At 43.6% G+C, this 27,399-nt stretch overlaps 1 protein-coding gene across 4 annotated transcripts in view; it reads right to left on the reverse strand.

The window, feature by feature from the left end:
- Nucleotides 1-27,399, reverse strand: part of MTCL1 (microtubule crosslinking factor 1) — a 282,099-nt gene that overhangs the window by 204,912 nt on the left and 49,788 nt on the right. For all 4 annotated transcript variants that reach the window (XM_082259550.1, XM_082259551.1, XM_082259549.1 and 1 more), the window contains exon 2: nt 9,830-10,054. In XM_082259550.1, coding sequence (XP_082115676.1) covers nt 9,830-10,027 — 198 coding nt within the window. In that variant the 5' untranslated portion in view covers nt 10,028-10,054. The remainder of the gene's footprint in view (nt 1-9,829; nt 10,055-27,399) is intronic.

The following is a 27,399-nucleotide window of genomic DNA, read 5'->3' on the forward strand; positions in this document are numbered from 1 at the left end:
CCTTTCCCCACTCTCCATCCTGCAGCGTAGTGATTAGGGTGTGCCCAGGCACACCTGGCACACCCCCTGCGCACGCCTATGTGTATATATAAAAGTATTCTGGGCTCTGCCTGGTCTTATTTCCACCATTTGCAACTAAATCTGCTTATAAATATAATCAAGTGGGACTTGAAATCTTCCATTTCCATGGTGAGTTCCCCCACCACTGCTAAATTCAGCTGCATCCCAAAAAGAAAGACCTCAAATCATAGTAGGCCTTTTAACGCTCTTGGATGCCTGAGGACCTTTGCAAAAATAACACACAAATTGGAAACCACAGGGAACATCAGCAGGAATCGGTTATCACCAGCACCTCCACTCAAAGGGCTGGCCCCTTTAGAATGTCTCCTAAGACGAAACACGTTGGGGCAGAGTCTGTGCTGACCTCATTACACTGCTGGACGGAACGGCGGTTGAGTGGTTTGCTGTTTCTTTTGCATATTTGAAAATGTGAGTACCTTTTCCTTCAGCTGAATAAAACAACTAAGTGGCTTTCCGCTATGACATATTTGTCACTTACCAGAATCATAATATATATTGAGCGGTGGTGCTGGTGATAATTGATATATATATGAATTTATTCACGCATCAGTGACTTAGCTGTCTGTCTGACATGTCATCAGGTGCTTGATGTTTCATGGTAAATGAAGCTGATGAGAAGCTGCTATGTCTTTTTGGCCCTGGGGCTATTTTAGCTTAGGTTGTTGTTAGCAGCTGTGTAAACATATCTAATATTATTTTCTGGTGTGCTTGTGAGGTTCATAATGCACATATATCTATTGCAAAAGTTGTAATTAAAGCTAAAAATAATGTAAGGATATATAAATCATGTGCAGGCCGTATAAGAAGTCCTATTTTTACAGTAGAGTATGAATCTTTCTAGCAAATAGGCCTGTGTAAGCTTTATATGCAATCTCAAACTGTCCACAACCTATCCAGGGACTGTATGTATTTTAGCCCTTAATATGTGACAGAACGTGACCATGATGACAATGTATTGTGACAATGCATTCACTTGCTGAATTTACTGCTACAGGGTGGCTTAGCTGCACAGCATTAAGTAAATATACAGTATGTGATTTGCATCTGCGGGTGGGCGGGTCGCTGTGCGGTAATTCGCTACAGCACAAGCTGATCAGCGGGTCACGGCCAATAATTTATGATCAACGCCTGCTGATCGGCTGAGGGAATGACAGAGGTGAGTCCTGTGTTGGCAAACAACACAGGGCTCTCTACAGACAGCAGTAATGCACTATTTTTTGCACCCTACAAAGCAGAACAAAAAGAAAAAACATGTACATTGCTTAGTAAAAACAGCACACAAACACACAGTAAACATTGTTAGGCACACAGTTAACCCTTTGATTGCCCATGATGTTAACCCCTTCCCAGCCAATGTTATTAATACCGTGCATATTATTAGCACTGATCACTGTACTAGTGTCACTGGTGATGTCAGTGTCAGTTAGTCAGCTCCCCCCCCTCCCAGTGTCAGTTAGTGTCAGATTTTCCACTGCACTATCGCTGTCCCATTATAAGTCGCTGATTGCCGCCATTACTAGTGTAGCACCCTACAAGGTAGGTGCTAGGTAAAGTATAGTGGGCCTTGTCTGCTTAACAGCAGGGCAATGATTTTCAGCTGGGCTGTCATGTCTCCCAGGTGTGGCTGTTGAGACTGGGGAGTCTCCCCACTGTGCTCCATGAGAGGATTCTCATTGGGCAGTGGAGGAAACCCAGCCAATGGCACACTCAGGCCTGTATCTACCCCAGAAAGGCAGATTCTGCCGCATAGCATTCTGGGAGTGGGTATAAGTTTGAGGGGAGCACATGACGCAGCGTCTTTGGCGGGAAGCAGAGTCCCAGGAGGGAGAGTATGGCTGTCTCTCCTCCTGTCAGAGGAATCGAGTGTCCCAGGCAACTTCCTGAGGTGACAGAGGGCCGAGCTGAGCTGCAGAGAGGATCCGGTGTGCCGAGGACCAGCGGAGCTGAGAGAGGTCCAGTTTCAGGAAAGCATTCCCAGTTTGTGAGTACTGCAATCTGCCCCTGGGCGTCTGCCTAGTGAGAGGGGACCACTCCGGTGAAGGTCAGAGGGATCCGGAAGCTCGCTAGCCAGTGCAGGAGCAAGTGTAAAGGGGGTGCCAGTGTTGACCCTGAAGTGTAGAGGTGGGGCCTAGTGAGAGGACCCTGAAGTGTAGAGGGGGTGTCTAGTGAAAGGACCCTGAAGTGTAAAGGGGGCACCAGCGGTTGGGCCCTGAAGTGTTAAAGTGTACAGCCTGCAATGTGCAGTGTGCAGTGTACTGTGTTGAGAGTTGCAGCAGCAGAAGCAGTTACAGGAGCTACCTCAGTCAGGAAGGACTGGAGGGAGCGGTATTCAGGACTTTTGAGCTAACCAGAGTGTCAGAAGTCAAGTTCAAGTACAGTACAGCAAGTCAGTGTTTTTCAAGCGCCAGCAAGCGTTGATCGGCATCCAGCCTTTTTTTCTACAAAGTGTCCCATTTGTACCTAGTTGAGCCAGAGGAGTATCCCACTCATTCCCTTCTCCCATCCCCTATATCAAATAAACAAAACAAACCAAAGATGCCGGACTGGTCTTTGACTCAAATCTCACACTTGGGTATTCAGCTTAAATGGGCTGAAGGTGTCACCGGTAACCATGGCAGACCCACTTTAGGCCCAATGCCTGGAAATCCTGCCACACTAGTATAAAAAAAGAATGCAAATTCCAGTATATATCCCATAGTTTATAGATGCTATAACTTTCAAACCAATCAAAATACATTTATTGGGATTTTTTTTTACCAAAGACATGTAGCAGAATAGATTTTGGCCTAAATTTAAGTAGAACTTAGATCATTTTAATATTTTTTTGGATATGTTTGATAGCAGAAAAAAGAAAATATTGTTTTTTTTTCCAAAATCTTCGTTTATATAAAAAAAAAATGAGAAAACCCAGAGGTGATTAAAAATCACCAAAAGAAATATATATTTGTGGGAAAAAAATTATATAAATGTTATTTGAGTACAGCGTTGCATGATTGCGCAGTTACCAGTTAAAGTAGGGCAGTGCTGAATAACAAAAAATGGCTCGGTCATGAAGGGGGTAAAACCTTCAGAAGCCCAAGTGGATTTATTAATAAGGACTTTATGGACATATGTATTTATTCCCTGGCACTATGTGAATAGGTATACGCTAGAACACATACTGACATTAATGACACTATGTAGTCATATTATTCTATTTCCTAAAAATATTATTAAATTATACATGGCTAAATATCCTAAAATGTTATTCTATTGCCATAGGATTAACATGGGGATAGACACTACTGGTCTCTCCCTCTGAGGCTCCATTCACACATGAGCGTATCATTTTCAGGACCTTTTTCTGGCGTTTTTTGCAGGTGTCTGCAGGAAAGCATTGACATCTAACAAAAACGCTTGTTATCTGCCAAAAAATAAGCTCATGTACTTTTTTGAGCTTCAGGCGTTTTGCTTCAGGTGACAAAACACTCATAAGCGAACAGGGACCATTGAAATGAATGGGATTTTGCTTGCTGGGCATTTTGAGACTTCAGAGATAAGAGTTTTACGAGCTGAAAAACGCTCAGGTGTAAACAGGGCCTGAAGGTGCTAATTGCTGTATTGATCTTCCTCTTGCAAATATAGTCTTCTGGCGTTTGGTTGATCGACTTCTCTTGAGTGGGAATGACCATATATGGATTGAAATTCAGCCTGTCCTTGCTGAATTGGCCGATTTTCAATCCTTTTTTGGCCGGCTTAACCTGCATACCTTTTTAAGAGTCTGTGAACTAGAGAATCAGGATAAGGGTCCTTTCACACGAGCTTTCCGCCAGGCGGACTATGTTTTGCTCAGCGGGGATCGATTCGCCGATCCCCGCTGAGCAGGCAGAAGACAGGTCCATCTTCGCTTACTTTGCAAAGACAGACCTGTCAGATCCCCGCTCTCCTCTATGGGAGATCGGATGGAAAATAGGGTTTACATCCGTCTGGATTTCACAGACAGGATTGGATCGTATAGCAGCGGGTGTCAGCGGAGATGTCACTGCTGATATCTGCTGCTCCATAGGGGTACATGGAGCAACCGATCAGGTCCACCTGAAAAACTGACAGACGGACCTGATCGGAAAGCCTGTGTAAAAGGGGCATTACTGCCAAACAGCTAGTTATTCAGAGGGGTCTTCTTAGTATAGTACAGAAGGTGTTTACACATCACTGCAGAATCAATTCAGTAACTTATAAATCCCACTACAGATAAAGTCCTTCCTAAGGGTCCTTTCACACGGGGCAGATGATTTTTGATCCGCTCCGGCACTTTTTTTTTTTTACGGACACAGATGACACTCGTGGTCCGTATGTCCGTTTATCATCCCATCCGTTTGCGGATGATAAACGGAGATAATGCATGTCAATGGGACTGCGGATGTCAGCGGATGACACCGCTGACATCCGTTTTTGCGTCCGCTACGTTTTTTTTTATACGGAAGAAAAATTAGAGTTCTCTTCCGTTCCAAAAAACGGAACTGATCGGAAAGGAAGCAAATTGGATGTCAGCGGATGACCATCCGCTGACATCTGCAATCCCATTGACATGCATTACAGGCCAGTTTGCTTATTTATGCATCTATTACTGCTGCTTTATAAGACAGATAAAATCCAAACCATGCTTTATCCGGATAAGGTGTTTTAGGACCAAATAAATATAGTGGACATTTTAATACTTAAAGTAGAACTATGGGCAAAACCTTTCTTTTTCATTTTTGATAAGAGAGTAAAGCCCCGTACACACGCAACGATTATCGGCCGATCGTCCGTCTTTTGTCCAGAGTGGTGTTTTGTTGGTTGGAATGTGCCTAGACTGCACACAAATTTTCTCGCCCAACAAAATTCTACTTCAGAAGTGATGTCATGTGTTGGTTTGCTTTCTTTGTGTTCTTTCTTCACTGAGCATGCCCAGACTTGCTCATCAGATTTTTCCCTGTCGAAATCTGTACTGACTGCACGAAAATCGGCCGTTATGTTGACAGCCAACAAAAATTTTATAGTCTGCACACCAGATTTTTTTCGGCCGAAAAGTCGGAGTTGGTTGTCGGAAGCATCATACTAACAAGCCGAAAATCGGCAGATCGGACGTTGGACGAAAATTCCCTGCCAATTTTCGGCGCGTGTGTACGAGGCTTAAGGGAAGGTTATAACCCCTGTCAGATTTTTTTTTCGCCATCTGTGTCCCATTGCGGACATTTTCCTTCCTGGCCGATAGCCAAAAAGGAAGTGGGAGGAAATCCCTGAAAATTAAGGGAATTAAGGCCCGTACACACGTGCAGATTGTCGGCCGAAAAGATTCGGCCGACGACCGATCGGCCGATTTTCGGCTTGTTAGTATGATGCTTCCGACAGCCGACAGCGCACTTTCGGCCGAACAGAATCTGTCGTGCAAGCATTAAAATTTTTGTATGCCGACACCAGAACGGCCGATTGTTCGCCAGTCAGTACAGATTTCGGCCGACAGACAGCAGATTTGCAAGACTGGGCATGCTCAGAAAAGACAAAACACAGGGAAAGTTAACCATCACATGACATCACTTCTGCAGTCGGCTGTTGTTGGCGGACAAAATTCGTGTGCAGTCTTTTGCACTTTTCAGCGGACACGACAGCCCGGGGACAAAAGGCGGCCGATCGTTCGGCCGACGATCGGTACGTGTGTACGGGGCTTTACTTGGGTCACCAGAACTAGTGTCCCCATTGGAAGATTTCCCCTCTTTTACTTTTCTTTTTACTTTCACTTTCAATGATAATAGTAAACAGGACAAATTGAGAGGTTGAATCTCCTTAACGGGGGAAAAGACAGCAATAAAAACTGACAGGGGTTCTAATCCCCCTCCACTTTATCCACAACTTAAAAAAAATTGTCTTTAGTTATACTTTAACTAAATATATAATAATTTCTAAATATTTAGCTTCAAGGTACAGCTAGATGCACAATGTCATCTCAGCTGGCTCTTCCTAAATTTATTCATGAATATGATTATGTACTTGATAATACATCAATCCAGGCCGGTTTATAGATGTTACTGTGAATTTCCAGGCATTTGTTTCTGTATTTGCTACATAATGACTCACTGTTGCTGCTCAACAAGGTTAAAAGCTCCACAAAAAAAAAAGACTTGGCATTTGATGCGTGATCACAGTTCTGGAACCGCTGCCTAATAAGACGCAGTTTGCCAAAAGCATACCAGTGCGATTTTTTTTATTTTTTTCAGCAATTCTCCTCCCAACAATTCCTAAGAAGCCCATTTGTAACTGACAAAAAGCACCCCGGTGTTCGAAAGTCCTGAACAAAATCATTATGTGATATACAGTACGTGATCCAAAGACTGGCCGGAATGCAGCAATTCTGCAAGCTTTGTCTATCTGGGAATTATTCAGCAGACTTGATTAATTAATAGGGGCCAAAAGTAGTGCTAATGCAAATAAAGTCATGAGAACTATCCCCTGACTGGCACCATTCTAAACGGATTACATAAAGATACTATATCAACATTTAGAGAAACAATTTTAATTTACAATACGATCCTTTTAAGTGCAGATCATAACTTTTATACTGTATATAGTGTTTAAAGGTATACTTAAAAAAAAAAAGTAGCTATCTAATAGTACATGTACAGGACTTTTTATCCATGGAGCTTCTTATTGTAAACCATTGCAGCCCTCCGACACTCAGCAACCCTTCACTTACTCACTGCTACCACAAATAGTTAAAAAGAGCCTTTAAACACAACAGTAAACATTATTTTTCAATTTATTCATTCTGACTGATGTGATGGCTGCATTTGTTTTCCTTTTTAGGCTTTCTTTCTTTTATTTTCATCTGGTGATCCAGCCAGTAAGTCTGTTGTGTTTTAAAGGAACAAGCTCTCCAGCAGATGTATGCGGTTGCAGGGATGGGACAAACCATTTACCACTGGCAGGGGGGCTTTTAATGACCAGCCTTTATTTATTTAGCTAAAACCTTAATCCCAAAAGGAAAAGATCTGTTTGTTGTAACTTCTTATAAAGTGTGAGCTGAAGTCCAGCTTTAAATTGTTAGTGTATCTAAATCTGCTAGTAAATCTAACACTCCTCTCCCTCCAGACTGGCGATGCTGATGTCTGGTGTGCCAATGTGCTTCTTCATCCAGAGTGGGGGTGTTCTATCAGAATAACCCTACCAATCAGAAAATGCAACCGAAGTGACGTTGCCAACAAAATTGTTTACTGCGCATGCGCTATGCGTTCCAATATGTTTTCAATCTGACAATACATGAAGGCGGCAGCGGACATCTTCTTACACCCAAACAAGTCTTTAATTTCATACTTTTTTTAGCAGTTAACTTACCTTATATACTCAAATAGACTATTTCACCGCGACTGAGTGAAATAGTCCATTTCACAATATAATCAGTTTGGTGCTGAGCAGTGAAGGGTGTACCAAGATGGCCGCCACCACCTTCTGGCTGCAAGCTTATGGCTGTATTTACTATAATAATAAAAAAGTATTAATGTATAAATAAAATTATATAAGGAGAGTTTACTGATAAAATATGTGTGCAATTAAGACTTGCCTGGGTGTAAGAAGATGTCCGCCGATGCCTTCTTGTTCTGTCAGATTAAGAAACCTATTGGAACGCTTAGCGGCCATGTAAGACCACATGGCGCATGCGCAGTAAGCAGTTTTTGCTCAGAACGTCACTTCCGTTACATTTTCTAATGGGTGGCAGTATTCTGACAGGACAGGGGCACTCCAATATAGGAGATGTGTTACTGGCCAGATCACCAGGTGAAAACAGAGGGAAAAAGGCCTAAAAACAAATAAAACTGATGAAGCCACTGCATCTAATGATTGGTAAACTGCAATATATTACATTTTTGGTTTTAGAATTAATACCGCTTTAATCATCAAGGTACAATAAGGCCTATATGGGGGAAAACATTTTTATGCAGTCTATGTACATGCATTTCTGGTGTGTTTTTGACAGGGTTTTGTGTTTAAAAAACAGTCACTCTTCCTCAAAAATGCATGAAGCATGAAAACCTATAAAAAATGTGTGTAAAAAAACACGTAAAACACGCACGCAAACAGTAAAAAAATGCATGATCATGCAGCATTACTAGCGTAAACCTCAGCTTGGTGTTTACTGATTGGTTTTACATTAATTGATCAAAAAATGTCATGGCTTGTGTTTTAACTCACTTTTATATATAGGGGATACTTCATTAGAAATTACTGTATGTGTACAGGTCTGCACCAAATCGAACCAAATTAGTTGCTGCACTATTGCTTTCTTCCAGTTCTCATAAAGGGGTCCTGTTATGTGTGGGTTATATCAAAGCAGGCCAAAACCATAGTATCTGGATGAAGAATGGCTCTCTAAAGCCTGGTACACACATTTATTTATTTTTAACCCAGCGGGCTAAATGCAAAAAAAAAAAAAAAAAAACTGATCGGATACCGGTCAGCTGTTGGTTTTCCAGCTTGCGCTTTTCAACAGAAGCCGGAAAGGCTGCTGTACACAATAGCCAAATGTCGGTTGTTTTCTATTGAACCAGCTGATAAGGGCCATAACCATTTAAAATTTGCTATTCCTGTTTCCATTGCAGCATGGGTGAATGAAAGGTTAAGGTTCTAAATGTAGAAGGAACTTTTTCTTTTTTGGGTAAAATTATCCATGAGGCCCAGTGTTACTAAACACTGAATATCATGATCAGCTGCAGGAATCTATTTTCCAACATACATTATACAGGCGGTCCCTGGGTTACAGTACAAACAAGATCGGGTCTGTAGGTTTGTTCTTAAAGCGGAGTTCCACCCAAAAGTGGAACTTCCACTTTAGGTAGTCCTAACCCCCTGACATGCCACATTTGGCATGTCATTTTTTTTTGGGGGGGGGGGGGGTTTCTTTTAAAAAGGTACCCGCTCCCACTTCCGATCGGAGTGCCGTGGTGCCCTTAGTGAAAGTTCTCCTCTCCCCCTCCCTCCCTGCAATCTTCTGGGACATTTCAGAGGTCCCAGAAGATTGCCGGGCAATCAAGACGCGCAGCGCAACTTGCGCATGCGCAGTGCGTACCCGGCTGTGAAGCCGCAAGCTGCCACAGCCAGGTGCCCACACCAGTGATGCCGGCACCGCCGAGACCAGAGGGAGAGGATCGAGGCTTCGGGCGGCCACATCGCTGGACTGTGGGACAGGTAAGTGTGTGTTTATTATAAGTCAGCAGCTACACTTTATGTAACTGCTGACTTTTAATAAACACAGAAAAGGCTGGAACTCAGCTTTAAGTTGCATTTGTTTGTAAGTCGGAAATGGTACATTTTTTAAGTGTAGCTCCAGGCAAAAAAATAATTTTTAGGTTTCTTGGATAGCATAGGGAATGGTTAACACTCCTGTACCATTTGTTTTGCTGTCTGTGCTCTTGTTCAGAAGATTTCACCTCACTTTCAGTCCCTGTGACAATTGGATTTAGACAATTTTGGGTTGTTATGGAAACAAGGATTGGTGACAAAGCTTCAGTGGAGACACCTTTTCCCATGAGAACTCTTACAGGAGTGAATTTCCCTTCCTAGGGGGAGATTTCTCCTCACTTCCTGTTGTCTCCTTCCATTTGTAAGTAGGATGTTTGTAAGTAGGATGACTGTTACTCGGGGGGCGGCCTGTACTTGTCACAATTTATTATATTAAAGATAAAACCAGCTAACAAAACACCCAACAGAACATAATAACTGACAGGGTTTCCTGTACCTTTAAGTCTTGCTCCAGACTCCTGATAAGCTCTCCATCCACTTGGCCGGTCTGTGCAACTTTTAAGCTTTTTTGCTCTGCTTTCCTGAGGCGGTACTGCATTATACGGCAGTTCTTATTGGCTCGGTCAAGCTCCCGTCGGAGCTCCTGCAACTGGTAAACATCTTCCTCCAGATAGCTGTCACGCATCTCTTCCATTTCTGCTCGCAGCTCATCAAGCTCATCCTATTGAAAAATACATAAAAATTACTACAATGCAATAGCTTTGTACATTTTATCTGTAGTCACAGAATACTTCTATTTTCTAGTATCCTCAGTTTATGGCACATGAAGGCTTTGATGTTTGCTATGGCCAAAACTAAACACCTGCTGAAGAATGGAGCAATGGACATGATATCATACTGTGGTAAAGTGTTCCCAAAGCTCAGCTGGTCATAGTGTATATCAGAAGTATCCCATTCTACACATTGTACAGGAGCCTGGACTATACTGTAGTACTAGAGTCTAAATAATGCTTGATTCTAGGTCTGCAAAGCTTATTAACTGTGTCTGAGGTTATGTTGCCTTATGTTAAGTAACACTGAGTTTGCTCCTCATTGTTTAGCAGAGGGGTCTAGTTATGAATGATCAAATAAGTGAATAAAATACGGGAGACCATGGAAGCAAGTATCTTAGTTTTGCCAGCTGTCAGACCTGCGTCAGGGTCTTTTTCCAATATAGAGACATGGGCACTGATCTGAGAATCTTCCACAAACTTCAAAATTGTACAAAGAGCAAATGACTCCTGCGCTTAAGGGGTGGCCTTGTGGCTGGTATCCGGAAAATGCGATTCAGGTCAAATTGTAGTAAATTCGAGCTCTGATGAAGGGGGAACACCCCGACACGCGTAAGCGTTTTTTTGGAGGTCTACATCCTTCCACGGCCTGCAGCAGCTGAGGATGCCCAGTGGAGACCCCTGGTGGTCCCTCATTGCTTATTGCCCGTGTTTCATAATCGTTTTGTGAGTATAATGTGTATACATGTCTATTACAATAAATTGTTTTAAAGATAATGCGCTAGGCTGGTGCGCCCTCTGTCCATTTTTTTTTTCCAGTATCTTCCACAAACTTCAGCCTGGTTTAAAACCAGGAAGATAGCAAACCCAAATAAGTCTTGCTTTAACGTATAGTAATTAAATCTACTGTATGCTAAAATTTAAAACTTGGGAAAAGTAGGCACTGTCCTTGAATTTTACATCTATGTAGGTTTTTCAGAATTTGGAAAAAAAAATAAACGTTGCTAACCACCTAAACACATAAACTACTAAAAAAGAGAGAATAAGTGTAAAAGGATATTTTCCACATCTTACAGCAGTGGTCTCCAAACGTTGGCCCTTTGCATACCTGTATCTGGCCCTTAGGGCACTATTCCTCCCACTGACACCAACGATGGGGCGCTATTCCTCCAAATGATATCAATGATGGTACACTATTCCTGCCAATGGCACCAACGATGGGTCACTATTCCTCCCACTGATACCGCTGATGGGGAACTATTCCCACAACTGCCATCAATGATGGAGCTCTATTCCTCCCGCTGATACAACTGATGTGGAACAATTCCCTCAACTGCCATCAATGATGGAGCTCTATTCCTCCCGCTGATACAACTGATGGGGAACTATTCCCTCAACTGCCATCAATGATGGAGCTCTATTCCTCCCGCTGATACAACTGATGGGGAACTATTCCCTCAACTGCCATCAATGATGGAGCTCTATTCCTCTCGCTGATACAACTGATGGGGAACTATTCCCTCAACTGCCATCAATGATGGAGCGCTATTCCTCCCGCTGATACAACTGATGGGGAACTATTCCCTCAACTGCCATCAATGATGGAGCTCTATTCCTCCCGCTGATACAACTGATGGGGAACTATTCCCTCAACTGCCATCAATGATGGAGCTCTATTCCTCTCGCTGATACAACTGATGGGGAACTATTCCCTCAACTGCCATCAATGATGGAGCTCTATTCCTCCCGCTGATACAACTGATGGGGAACTATTCCCTCAACTGCCATCAATGATGGAGCTCTATTCCTCCCGCTGATACAACTGATGGGGAACTATTCCCTCAACTGCCATCAATGATGGAGCTCTTTTCCTCTCGCTGATACAACTGATGGGGAACTATTCCCTCAACTGCCATCAATGATGGAGCTCTATTCCTCTCGCTGATACAACTGATGGGGAACTATTCCCTCAACTGCCATCAATGATGGAGCGCTATTCCTCCCGCTGATACAACTGATGGGGAACTATTCCCTCAACTGCCATCAATGATGGAGCTCTATTCCTCTCGCTGATACAACTGATGGGGAACTATTCCCTCAACTGCCATCAATGATGGAGCTCTAGTCCTCCCGCTGATACAACTGATGGGGAACTATTCCCTCAACTGCCATCAATGATGGAGCTCTATTCCTCCCGCTGATACCAATAATGGGGCACTATTCCTTCCACTGCCATAAATGATAGAGCAATATTCCTCCCACTGACACCGGCCACAGGGCACCAATATTTTCCCTAATACCAAAGATGAGACATTGTTTACTCCCATTGACACTAGGACATGTTCTACTCCCACTGGCCACAGTCAGGCCCCTTCTAAAGTCTGAAGCACTGGAAGAACTGGCCCTTTGTTTCGAAAATTTGGAAACCCCCCTTCTTACAGCAAAGTTCTGAGATGCTAAATAATGGCTGATACTGTCACATCCCAAATCCAAACCTACAACACCATAAGGCTCACAATAGGCATTCCAATTAGTCAAAAAAATGTTCAGGAACTTTGTGCAGACCACTCAAGTTTCTACACACCAAACTACTCTTTATTGCCCTGGCTTTGTGCATCTGGACGTAATCATTTGGAGGGGAGTCACATACTTTTGATCATATCGTGAACATCAATATACAGCATCAAATCAAGCTAACTTCTAATGCTGTCAAATGCAAATGAAACTACATGTAAAATGTATGATGTGATCTATGCCATTACAATCAAAGGCATTGTTCAAATATTTTTTTTTTCTCTCTTTAATTTATTAACTATAATGATACAGATCTCATCAAGCCGTGTTGTGTGCAGTTTCATGTGACAAGTATCAGAAGCAGGGCAGACTACAGTCATTTATAACTACCAATATAACATATTCTTTAAAGCTGGCCTCCAGGAAATCTAAAAATCCTCCCTTGCAATGGTTTCCTACACTGCAAGGGTTAAAGTGGTTATAAAGGCTCAGGGTTTTTTTTTTACCTTCATGCATTCAATGCATGAAGGTAAAAAACCTTCAGTGTGCAGCTAAATGCTTACCTAAGCCCCATCTTGATCCAGCGATGTGCACAAGAGCAGCAGCTCTCCCATTTCTCTCCCTTCTTACTGGCTGAGATGCAGCAGCAGGAACCATTGGCTCCCACTGCTGCAGCGGAAGCAGGGGGCAGGGCTGAGCCCCACTCTCTGTGTCTTATGGACACAGAGAGCTGGCTCTGGATTGAGCACGCACGAGTGCCCCCCACAGCAAGCGGCTTGTTATGGGGGCAATTGGCAAGGGGGGGGCCCAGAGTGCTGTGGGGACCTGAGAAGAGGAGAATTGGGGCTGCTCTGTGCAAAACCAATGCATAGACAGGTAAGTATGACATGTTAATTTAAAAAGAAAATTAAAATCTTTACAAACGCTTTAACTGCTAATTTAGGCATAGGGGACTTGGTAATGCACTTCTACTTACCCGATTCTTCACTACCACAGACTCCTCTGTGCTGCTAGACCAGACAACACAGCCTGTTCTCCCCTAGACTCCAGTGGTCTAAGGTCCTCTGATGTCATCAAGACAAATGCAGGAACCAACGCCCAGCACAGGAAGCATGGGGGAGCGCAGTCTGCTAGCAGAGAGGAGGATCCGGTAAGTAAAACGACTTTTCTATCCCCTAGACATAAACAAGCCGGTAACCCCTGCAGTGCAGGTACAGCCCCTCTACAAGTAGAGTTTTTGAGTTTACTGGAGTTGAGCTTTAATAATCTGTTTACAAAAAAAAAGTGATCGTGTTTTTAAGTGGTTGTAAAGGCAGAATGTTTTTTTAAGCAAAAAAAGCCTTCCGTGTGCAGCAGCCCCCTCAGCCCTCCTAATACTTACCCGAGGTCCATCTAGATCCAGTGATGTTGCAAGAGTGTGTTGACTGCCCAGGACTCACCTTCTCATTGACTGAGACAGCAGCGCAGCGCCATTGGCCCCCGTTGCTGTCAGTCAGCCAATGAGGAGAGAAAGGTGACGGGGGTAGGCCACGGCCCTGTGTCTGAATGGACACACGAAGCTGTGGCTCGGCTCAGGTGCCCCCATATCAAGCTGCTTGCTTTGGGGGCACTCAACAGGAGGAAGGGGCCAGGAGCACCGAAGAGGGACCTGAGAAGAGGAGGATCTGGGCTGCTCTGTGCAAAACCAACTGCACAGAGGAGGTAAGTAGAACATGTTTGTTATTTTTATTTAAAAAAAAAAAGACTTTCATGTCACTTTAACCACTTGCCGACCGCTGCAAGTACTAGTACTACGTCGCTCGCCCAGGAGCCTGTGGGGGGCGAGCGCGCGCCGCCCAAGGCGCGCTCCCGCCCCTGCTCGTTCACTGAAGTCCCCGTCGGCCACTCGCGATCTCCCACTGGAGAGGGAGAAAGGCAGGCGGCTAATGTAAACAAAGCACCCTGTCATTCTCCCTGGTGTAACACCAGAGATCATACGATCCTGCTATGTAGGATCGTATGTCTCTGTGGTTACATCAAAAGCCACGCCCATCTACAGTTGGAAGCACGCCCCTAGGGACACACTTAACCCCTTGATCTCTAATAAAGTTAACCCCTTCCCTGCCAGTGTCATTTTTACAGTAACAGTGCATATGTATAGCACTGATTACTGTAGTAATGTCACTGGTACTCCCAAAAGTGTCAAAAATGTTAGTCAGGGGTCCGATCTGTCCGCCGCAGTGTCGCAGTCCCACAAAAGAAAACGCAGATCGCTGCCATTTCTAGTTAAAAAAAAAAAAACAATAAAAACGCAATAATTTTTGCGCAAACCAATCAAAATAAGCCCATTGGGATTTTTTTTTACCAAAAATATGCAGCAGAAAACAAATTGGCCTAAAATTTTAAAAAAATTTTGATTTTTACATTTTTTTGGGGGAATTTCATATTAAAAAAAATATGAAAAATATTGTTATTTTTTCAAAATTGACGCTTTTTTTTGTTTATAGCGCAAAAAGTAAAAAATCGCACAGGTGATCAAATACCACCAAAAGAAAGCTCTGTTTGTGGGAAAAAAAGGACGTCAATTTCATTTGAGTACAGCGTCGCACAACCGCGATATTGTCCGTTAAAGTCACACAGTGCCGAATTGCAAAATAGGGCCTGGTCTTTGAGAAGCCAAATCCTCCAGGGCTTAAGTCAGTGCTGTATTCTGGCCTAGGCCAACAAGGCCCAGGCCTAGGGCGGCACTTTGCAGGGGGGCAGCAAAAAAAATATTTCATTATTTGTATAATGACTATGGGCTTCCTATTTATTATACAAATAAGTGAAATAATCCTATAATTACAATCAGTGGTAGCAAACAGAAGTCCAAATATCTTAAAAGAGTAATCTTACTAATCCCGTGACATAAGGCACTGATAAGGCTGCACTGGTGGCCACTGATGAGGCTGCACTGATATGCTGCACTGATGGGCAGTAAAGAGGCGGCACAGATGAGGCTGAACTTATGGGAACTGATGAAGCTACACTGATGGGCACTGATAGACTGTGGTTATGGTCTGTGGTTTACAGATGACAGGGTGGGTCATAAACAGGAAGGGGTGTGGCCTTTACATGAAGGGGTGGGTCATATTTAAATTAGGGGGTGCACAAGTTTAGTCAGGCCTAGGGCAGCACAAAACCTAAATACACCACTGGCTTAAGTGGTTAAGGTTACTGCATTTGCAAACTGTCACGGTTTTCCAATGATTTCCTGAAAATGCAATCTATGCCTAAAATAGTCCAAAGTACTTTGTATACATTGGATAGGGCAAAGTGCAATGGCAGTGTACAAAGTGCATTTGCCCACAGCTAACAATGAGATTTTTCCTTTCAGCTGCTAGAACAATGAAAAGCATGCTACTACACACTTTCTGTATGATTCGTTTTTATTAAAGAATTTCACAATAACAAAGAGAATACAATGATACAACAAAGAATACGTATCTTCCAACAAATGCTACTAAACACTTTCTACATTTTGCCTTGCCTTATTACATAACCCCATCTGTCTCTTCAATGCAGCGGAAAATGTTTTAAATAACTTCTGTATGTACAAAAAGTGCAATGGCAACAAATATTTCTTATTACTTTGTTCTACTCCAAGGCCACAGTCATAACAAGAGACAAGAGAATTGCATAATAATGTCATTTACAGTTATATGGATGGCAACAAAATGTAAATATAATGTTTCAAATGGTTCTCCTAAGATAGAATCCTTCGTCTGAGAGATCTACTCCTTCCATTACCAGCCTACTGCCCCTGGGATATGAACACTATTATTAGGTTTGCACTCAATTTAAGGCAGGAAGGAGGTCCAGTATGCCAAAGCAAACGCATGGAGGAGGAAAACTTTCCAATACAGCAGTTCTCAGTATTAACATAGACACAGTATCCCATTAACCAAGCCAAACAGAAATCAGAGCATTAATAAACACTGGGAGTGTAAGTGGACTTGTGCAGATGTTGCTTTGCTTGCATTGAAGGTTTAAAACATGAATCAAACAAAGTGCACATGCTGAAGAGAGTATCAAAACATGTTCATATATATTTTACTGCCTCCCTACAAAGACATCCCCATTTACCAGGGATTTCCTTCTTTTATTTCCAACTTGTGATCTGGCCAGTAAGGCTCCTTTCACATGGGCGGCGCCCGATGGAGCCCGTTCTGCTCAGCGGATCGATCCGCCGATCCCCGCTGAGCAGGCGAATGACAGCTCCGTCTCTGCTCTGTGTGCGAAAACGGAGCCGTTAGATCCCCACTGTCCTCTATGGGGAGATCGGACCAGAACGGAGCGCCTGTCTGTTCTCATCCGATCCCATCCTCAAGACAGATGGAAAATAGGGTTTCCATCCGTCCGGATTTCACAGACAGGATAGGATCGGATAGCAGCGGGTGTCAGCGGAGTTGCCTCCGCTGACACCCGCCGCTCCTTAGGGCTGCATGGAGCATTCGATCCGGTCCGCCTGAAAAACTGACAGGCGGATCGGATTGGAAAGCCCGTGTGAAAAGGGCCTTAGGCTGTTTTTCAAAAGAATAAGCTCTCCCGCAAGTGTAGTAATTAGGGTAAGTTTAGATATGCATCTAAATCTCCCTTGCCTCTGAAGTCCGATCAGCCTTCAGATCACGCTCCAGAGGCTATTGACATTTGGCGAGGTAGCGATGTGACGCCTCCTCGCTGCCTGATTTAACCCCATTTTTGCTGACCAAGGTGACGCAACTGGGTGCATTGCATGCGGCTGCGGAGCTTCCCGATTTACTTGGTCAGGCCAACTTTGCCGTGGGCGTGAACCAAAACATCATGGCCGTGGTATGTAAGAATCCCTATTAGCTGCCTATTGCAGCCTAAGTGGGGGCCATTGGCAGGCGGCAAAAACACAGCCCAGCCGCAAGTCTAAGCAATGCCTTAGAGTGTTGAGACAAACCATTTACCATTGACAGAGGTGCTTACAATGATCAGCTTTTACTTATTTATGTAAAACCTTTATCCCAAAAAGAAAAAACTGTTGCTGTAACTGTATGCAAGTATTATCTTGGGTTTAATGTCAGTTTGTTAGTGTATCTAAATCTGCTAGTACATCCAATACTCACCTCCCCAAGAATGACAATGCTGCTGTCCAACGGTACCCCCTGTGCTCCTTCAGCCACAGTGGGGGCGCTCTAATACAGGTGGTGTATTCGGCTAGGTTCGCACTGATTCAGCTCTGCGAGACTCTTTTGCATAGGCATGGTAGCCCACTCATTTGAATAGGCTGCTGTGCCTCCTGAAACACAGGGAAAAGGTTCCTGCTCCATTTTGGAATGGCAGCCCGCATGGGAACTGCCAGTGCAGTGTGGTTTCCAGTGGGGGAGTGATTTCCAGTGCATGCAGCGTGCCATTAGAATTAATGGCACCCGCACACATCTTCTGCAGGAACAGATGTGGACCTGCAGTGGAAACCACCAGCACAGATATGAGCCTAGCCTCACTGCCCAAATCACCAGGTAAAGAGTCAAAAAAGCCTTAAAAAAAACGAATGTGGACACCACATTTTTTGACTGGTAAGCTGCAACATATTGCATTTTTTGTTTTGGGTTTAATACCGCTTTAACCGCTTGTTTTTTTTTACCAAATTAAGTGACTGGCCTCATGGGATACACAAACATAAGTTGTACCTGTTTATCTGCGTATTTTTCTACATTCGTTCAAAGTGCTGAATTAAAAAGCATGTTGAGGAGATGAGAAAAAAGGGGGTGGAGAGCTGAAATTACACTATGAAGAGCTCAGTGAGGAGAGCTCTGAGAGCTGATTGGAGGGAAGAGACACACCCCCCATTCACACAGCACACAGGAACACAGGAGTGGAGGCTGTCAATCAGCCCTCCATTGTCACCAGGAAAACGTGCCAGAAGTGATCAAGTGATCATGCTGATAGCAGAGGAACGAGGCAGCAGACAAAACTGACACTTATGGGCCATACACACTAAAAGATTTTCTGAAGACTTTTTCCTTTAGACTTACCAAAACCATATAATATGAGGCAGTGGTGTATTTAGGTTTTGTGCTGCCCTAGGCCAGACTAAACTCGTGCACCCCCTAATTTAACTACGACCCACCCCTTCCTGTCAAGATCACCCCCCCCTCCAGCTTCAGACCTGCACTGTCATCTGTAATCCACACCCCTTCCTCTGTAGGCTCCACCCTTTTTCTCTTAGAGCTCCACCTCTGCCACTAATTAAAAGTGGGTACAAAGTGCCTACTTGTATATTTTGTTGTTTTGTATGGGTACGTCAGTTTGCGGGAGTGCTCCTGGGAGCCCCCAATAGGCAATGGGGATGCCAATCCACAGGGCTAGTGGCTGTAATTGCCACCAGGCACCCGCGATCTTTCCCAGCTCAGAGAGAACGACGGTCTACTATTGTAAACACAGCAGACCGTTGTTCGCTCTGAAATGATCACAGAGCGACTGTGATCCTCCTATTTAGGATCACAGGTCTCTGTGTACATTCCACAAGTCCCTCCCCCATACAGTTAGAAAACACACCCTAGGCTCACACTTAACCCTTTGATCACCCCTGGGTTAATCCCTTCCCTGCCAGTGTCATTATTACAGTAACAGGGCATATTTTTAGCACTGATTACTGTATTAGTGTCACTGGTCCCCGTAAAAGTGTCAAAAATGTCAGTTAGGGATCTGATCTGTGCGCCGCAATGTCGCAGTCCTGCAAAAAAATTGCTGATCGCTGCCATTACTAGTAAAAATAAAAAATAAATACAAATGACATAAATCTTTCCCCTAGATTGCAAACCAATCAAAGTACGCTTATTGGGATTATTTTTACCAAAAATATGTAGCAGAAAACAAATTGGCCTAAAAGGATGAAAAATTTAGATTTTTAATTTTTTTTTGGGGAATGTTATATAGCAGAATGTGAAAAATATTGTTTTTATTTTTTTCAGAATTGTTGCTATTTTTTTGTTTATAGCGCAAAAAATAGAAATCGCAGAGGTGATCAAATACCACCAAAAGAAATCTCTATTTGTGGGAAAAAAAGGACATCAATTTTATTTGGGTACATCGTCGCACGACCGCGCAATTGTCCGTTAAAGTAATGCAGTGCCGAATCGCAAAAAATGGCCCAGAGAGTACCCCCCCTCAGTGTAATCCTCACAGTGTACTCTCTTCTGTGTAATTCCCTCCCCATGTGAATCCACCCTCATTCTGTGTAAACCCCTAGTGTACCCCCCCCCCAGTGTACTCCCCCCCCTCATTGTAAACCCCCCAATAAATCCTCCCAATGTAATCCCTTTCAGTGTATTCTCTCCTGCAGTGGGAGGTGAATTAGTGGGGCCAAGTGCCAGAAACTGGGCTCTGGGACTCCCAATTGGAATGGGGACCCCGGAGCACCCCTGCCCCGAGCCTGTCCTGATCACCCCCCCCCCCCCCTCACAGTCCAGTAATCTGATATAATGACTGATCCCATGTAAACCCATTGTCATCAAAGTAGGTAGGTAGGTAGTTAGGTGGGTGTGCTCACTGGCTTTACCTGCCTTGGGTCACTGCAGCAGCTTCTCCACTATGATGCCCAGGTCCTCAGCCTTGACAGCCTGAAGCAGCTTCTGGTTCTTTCCCATCCTCAGTGCTGCACCCCAGGGTAGTACGATCCTGGGTACTGGAGAGCTTGATTGGTCCTCACATCTCCAGCATTCTTCCCTGGAGAGGAAGAGGGCTAGGCAATGGATGGGGACACTGGGTCAGATGTGCTCTCAGGAACACTTGAAGGGTGATCCCCATACTCGGGAGCCAGAAGGGGCGGGGCAAGCCTGAGGAGGAGCCAGAAATACCTGAGTGCAAGCACCATTCTCGGGAGCCAGAAGGGGCGGGTCAAGCCTGGGGGAGGAGCCAGAAATACCTGAGTGCAAGCACCATTCTCAGGGAGCCGGGACGGGGAGGGAGGGGCGGGGTCGAGGTACCAGGAGAGGAGCCACGAAAAACATTTTATACATGGGAACCGCACCGGGGAGGAAAGTGCAGAGCAAGGCACCATGGTAAGTCGGGGGAGGAGCCAGAATTACCTGAGGACAAGCTCCATACTCGGGAGCCAGGCCAGTGAGGGAGGGGTGGAGCCGAGGTGCCAGGGGAGGAGCCAGGATTACTTGCGAGCGAGCTCCATTCTTGGAGCCAGGGAGGGAGGGGCGGAGGCACCAGGGTAACCCCTAAGGAGGAGCCAATACCCCTAGCAGCAAGGAGGGGAGGGGAGAAGGATTCTAACCTCCCATTGGTCTCCTGATCCCACCCCCGTTCCATGAATAATATGATTGGCTGCACTGACTCCTAACTTCATCACGGCCGGGTCGGTGCCACGGGAGGACGGATCGAGGGTTTTTTTCATGCTGGGGGCGACTTTTTTGCCGCCCCCCCCACAAAGTGCCACCCTAGGCCTGGGCCTTGTTGGCCTAGGCCAAAATACAGCACTGATATGAGGTCAAACCTAAACACTTTCAATTTGTATGCAATCTGGCAGGCCCTTGCACTACATAGGATAGTGTGTATCCAGCTTTACTCTGATCTTAACTGAGACAAGTACACACTATACAGGGATATTATTTGTTAATATTTCATGTCTGAGGTTTACAACCACTTTAACTCTTACTTCCTGTCATGGTGAGTGTTGTCATTACAGTTGTCACTGGAACAAGAGTATAAGGAAAATCTTCTAATGTGGGTACCTGCTCTGGTGGCAATGGTCAAAGTGGGATTTCCCCTCACTTTACTAATATTTCCTCTCACTTCCTGTTGTGTTGTATGTCTAGGACAAGAGAGAGGAAATCCCCTCAATGGGAATGAAGACAGTAATTAACACCTGACAGAGGATCTATCCCTCCCTACTGTATCAAAAACTAGCAAACTAAGGATTTTTTATATATATCAAGACGGTTACTTGCCCACATTAACCAATCGAAATGGCACCTTTGGAATTCTAGCCTGCATAAGTAAAGCAGCAGTTGGGACATGAACAGTTGCCATGGGAAAATTCAGCAACTTCCCCTTTTCATTTTCTAAGAAACGATTAATGGCAATCACAGCAAGGCCATAACCATATAAACAGACGTCCCAGCACAAGTGATAAACAAGTGTCAGGAGATTAGGAGTCAGGTACAGGTGGGAGACAGATGGTGCCGCACAGATGGCATCTTAGATCAGGAAATAGACCTTATGAATCTGTCTGGAAATGGACACAAAGGGCTGCCAGTTTATGTTATATCCATAGCACAGCTCATATAAATTCCTAATTATTGCTCACAAATGAGTATAAAGGGGGTTGTCGTGCAGGAAATGACCTGGTGACACCAAAGACAATTGAACCCCCACGGTTCCCTCCAGCACACAACCACCACAGTGACTTTCACAATTTTGTTTGAATTACTTTGCTAGCTTATAAACATACAAGTCATTTTCTGTTATTCAACAATTCAATTGAGTGCCGGTACACATATATGTGATGTTAGACATTGCATGTGATTCGTACCGTACTGCTCTGCAAATCACATACGACGATGTCTGTGCGTTGCAAATTCAGCTATACAGATTGTATGGCTAAATTCGCATGGTTTTGGGACCAAAGTTGCACAGGACCCTTTTTTTGGTCCGCACCAGAACTGGATCACATGAGTGTTCACACCTATGTGATCCGATTCATGTCTAAATTGATGGTTCGCACTGCGATATGCAAACTAATCTGGGGGTGTTGTTAACTTTGCATTGACACCCCAGCGATTTGCATATGGCAGTCTGAACTGCCTGCAAGTCGAGTGCGATGCGGGAACCCGCAGTGGATTCGCAGGGTTTCCGCATCGCATATGTGTGAACCGGCACTTAAATCCAGAAATCTGCAGATTGCAGCTTCAGCGTGCTCTCCGCTTTAAAAAAAAAAGCCAAGCAATCCCATTTGGTGTGTAACTGTTTCTGAAATGATTGCTGTGCTTGAGTGCTTCTTATATTTAAGATTCCCAAACTCTGTGGGCCATCTTTTGTTTTGTGTTCAATATTAAGACAGTTCAGCAACTAAGATAACAGGAACACTCCTTAGGCCTCATTCACACAGGCACCAAGGACCAAAGACTGCGAATGGGATGTGCATTTATGCGATTTGAGCTGCCAGATGCTGCTCTCAGGAAGCCATGTAACTGTATGGGTTGCCTGCAGGCAAACAGCGTGCATTTGAGACTGCTAAGCGTCCCCAACCGCACGCCCATCAAATTAGGATTATCCGCTGTGTTGGTGCAGCGTCCCCATACACTTGGGCTGCCTCAAATAACACCTGATAAAAAAAAATTATTAAAAATTAATCCGTGCTCCGCTCATTTAGGGTACAGCACAGGTTCGCTTTACCCGCTTAAGGACCGCCTCATGTACATATCCTGTGGCAGGGCGAAATCACGTACCTGTACGTAATTCAGATCTTTGGCTCTGGGGTGAGTGCGTGCGGCCGCCGGACTTGCTGATTGGCTCCCGCTGTGTCCAATCACAGCGGGAGCCAATCAGCGAGTCCAGCAACCTTGATGGCCACCGGGACCTGCCGTTTGTTCAGAGGAGAGGCAGAACGGTGGTCTGCCTATGTAAACAAGACAGACCGCTGTTCTATGAGGGAGTACAATGGAGATCCTGTGTTTCTGCTAAACAGAAACATGGATCTCTGTTTTCCTCTAGTCACAACATTTCCCACACACAGTTTGAAAGCACTCCCACAACATTGAAGTCTATGACGGTCGCTCCGGGTCGCCCCAAAGAAGCTCCGGACCCTTTTTCTAAGTCGGAGCGACTTGTGTCGCTCCTATTAGAACGGGTCCGCAGCTTCCCTATGGAAGGCGACCTACGGCGACCTGTGAGGCGACCAGGTCGCCTCACAGGTCGCCCCAGTGTGAACGGGGACTTAGTGTCAGATTCGTCCACCGCAATGTTGCAGTTCTGCTAAAAATCGCTGACCACCGCCATTACTAGTAAAAACAATAAAAAAAAATTAAAAGTATGAAAATCTATCCCATAGTTTTTATAACTTTTGCACAAACCAATCAATATTCACTTATTGGGATTTTTTTTTTTTACCAAAAATATGTAGCAGAATACATATTGGCCTAAATTGATGAAGAAATTAGATTTTTTACATTTTTTTTTATTGGATATGTTTTATAGTAGAAAGTAAAAAATTTTTTTTTTGTTTTGTTTTTTTAAATTGTCGCTGTTTTTTTGTTTGGAGCGCAAAAAATAAAAACAGCAGAGATGATCAAATACCAGCAAAAGAAAGCTCTATTTCCAGGAAAAAAATGACATAAAATTTAATTTGGGTACAGCGTCACACAACCGCACAATTGTCAGTTAAAGCAATGCAGTGCAGTATCGCAAAAAAATGGCCTGGTCAGAAAGGGGTTAAAACCTTCCAGAGCTGAAATGGTTAATGCCCCCTCCCAAGCAGTATATACCCACCTTTCCTACCTTTTCCATTTCCTCACGCACCTGATGACGTCAGCTCTGACGAAACGCGTCGTGCACGATAACGTCATTTCCGCCCCACTGCAACGCAGATCCGGTCGCTGAAGCGCACAGCGTCCCGGAAGCGGCCGCCAGCGAGGGACTCGCAGCCCCTAGTGCTTTAGATGCCCATTACTACTGATCTAATGTGAGTACCTGACTTTTAACTATTTGTAATAAAGCTTATTTTAAACGGTACATCACTATATCGGCATATTCTTCTTTACATATCATCATCAACTGTACTTGAAAGGAGATCCTATTCCTTGGCATAACAGGGGGACATCCCCCTTCCCCCTCCCTCAGAAGTCTCACAGACCACGCTGCAATAAGGCTTGTTACCCCTGTAGGGGTACATACCTCCGGTGAGTGCGGGAGCAATTGGAGGGGTGCACTTGTGTGTTTCACTCACCACTCACATCACCCCTAAAGGATTTGAAGCACCTTAATGTCACCGAAATTGCTGCTTTTCACTGATTATTGAATATATTTTTTACACATCACTGATTCACCCAGCAAGAGAAAGACTGTTGATCTGCTGTTTTTTGTTGTTTTTTTGCTGTTTTTGGGACTATTATCTCACCGCATGAGCATTATTTATTGCTATATTTATTGATATATTTATTCACCATTAGCACAGATGTGATTTTATTTAAATTTATTGCACGGTTCACCATGTACACCGGTTAAGCATACATTATATCAAGTGTGCTTTCAAACACATATATTCTTTATATATACTCTTTCTACTGGCACAATTAACTATTTATTTATCATCTGCACTGGAACACTTTATTATACTCCAATAGGAGAACATTTTGCAGAATTTTTTTGATCCTGTTTTTACACTGTGTCTTTAGATATCAAATAACACTGTAGCACTTTAAACAGGAACATTTTTTATTTCTTTAGCACTTTAAATTAGGCAGCGCCACTTTACCTCACTTTACCCATACCTTTCCTTTGTTCCCCTCCCATGAAAGGGCAAGGAAAGAAAGCCTCCAAATTAGAGAAAATAAAGGTTATCCGCATTTTGCTGATAATGGTGCAGAAAACACACGTTTCATAGGTCATATGACTCAAAATCCACATCAAAAACATAACAGGGGTGCATTATTGATAAGTTCTTGCTGCGTTTGCAATGCTTTTCAAAAGAGAGGTGCGTTTTTTTGCGCGTTTTTTTAACTGACCAAAGGATGCATTTTTCTTGAGATTTTCTTGCGCTGAAGGTGCGGATAATGGTCGACAATAAATTCATATTCATTTAAATTTGTGATATTAACGGAAAAATTTAATATAATACAATAATATCTAAAAATATATATATATATTTTTTTTAAAACTGTCAATTTCAGTTTCGGCCAAGTGTATCCTGAATTTTAGCTTTCGGTATCAACATTTTAATTTCGGCGCACCTCTACTCCAAATGATGACCTTCTAAATAGCTCCCATTTCTGATGTATTCGTGAACATACATACATTTCTGCAGAAAGAAAATCCATAAAACACTGAAAAAATGCCACAAAACGGATATCTGATAATAAACCGCAGCGCGGCCACCACTTCCTGCTTCGGGCTTGACCAATATTTCTATTTTTACATCAGTAAACTGATCATTCCTCCTTCTAAATGATTTTATGCTCCAACGACATTTTTCCAGCATGAAATTTGACCTTTGTGACTAAATACTGCATATTGTAATACTTTAAAATCCCCATTTGTTACCCATACACTGAGCAGTGCCTACAATCTAGTAAAAGTAGGTTTCATACTTTGCCGCTCTGGGGTGAAATCTACATGATCCACGTATGTAAGGGTAGCGAGATTCTAACACAGACCTGCCCATAATGAGGCACACTTGTGATCTATGTAATTAGAAAACAATGACCTGTTCTATCTTTTGTGACACCATCTGGAAGGGTTGATGATGACTAAGCATTAACTGAGACTAATTAGTGTCTAAATCAAGTACAAGTCGGAGTAAAGAACCCCCATTGATGTCATTTAGAAATACAGTAAAACCCTGGATTGCGAGCATAATTAGTTCCGGAAACATGCTTGTAATCCAAAGCACTCTCCTATCAAAGTGAATTTCCCCATAAGAAATAATGGAAACTCAGATGATTCGTTCCACAACCATTTATTCATAAGTCCTACAGTTTATAGTCCATATAAAAAGATTATAGCAATGTTGTGTAACCATAACATGTCCATTTACAAATAGCAGCCTCCACAAGGGGATTAGAAACAAAATCCATCAGGAGCTACAGAGTATAAAATAGAATAGAGGCGCCTCTAAGTGTAGCAATATGGGGACATTTAATGAAGGTACAACATTTAGCAACTCACATGGTTGATGATAAAAAGAGGCACATCTAAGTATGTTGGTGTTCTATCAGAATATCGCTACCTATCAGATTCTGCAACCGGAAGTGACATTCGGACGAGAAAATATTACAGCGCATGTGCCATGCATTCCAACAGGTTTCCTAATGTGACAGAACACGAAGAAGCCGTGGACATCTTTTTACACCCACGCAAGTCTTGAATTTTACATTTATTTTAGCAGTAAACTCACCTTATATACTGAAATAGACTATTTCACTGCGACCAAGTGAAATAGTCTATTTCACTATATAATCAGTTTGTCGCTGAGCAGAGTGGGGTGTACCAAGATGGCTGTCCCCACCGTCTACCTGCTTGTTTCTCCCTATATTTACTATATTACAACAATAATAGAAATGTAATACTGTTATTCAGTCTATAAGGTGAGTTTACTGCTAAAATAAATGTAAAAATTAAGACTTGCGTAGGTGTAAGAAGATGCTTCGTGTTCTGTCACATTAGGAAACCTATTGGAACACATAGCGACCCCGTTGGAATGCATGGCGCATGCGTAGTAAGTTGCTCATCCGAACGTCACTTCTGGTTGCAGATTCTGATAGGTAGCAGAATATTGATAGAACACAGGCATCCGGGGGAAAGCTGTCCACATAGAGTCATAGACCATCCTCCACACTGACAGCTGTAACCGCTGTCAGTCTGCAGTTGGGCCAGGGAAGACTACCCTGCAGTAGAGCGATCTGAAAGCATTGAAGCGCTCATGGAGCGCAGTGTGGAAGGGATGACGTCAACGGCGGTGCGGGGGACGGTCTATGTGGACAGCTTGATGTGCCTGTTTTAATCATCAACCATTGTGAGTTGCTAAATATTGTAACTTTATTAAGTGTAACCATATTGCTACACAGAGGCG

This window comes from Pelophylax lessonae, assembly GCF_965119305.1.
Source record: "Pelophylax lessonae genome assembly, chromosome: 5".
In the NCBI taxonomy this organism is placed as follows: Eukaryota; Metazoa; Chordata; class Amphibia; order Anura; family Ranidae; genus Pelophylax; species Pelophylax lessonae.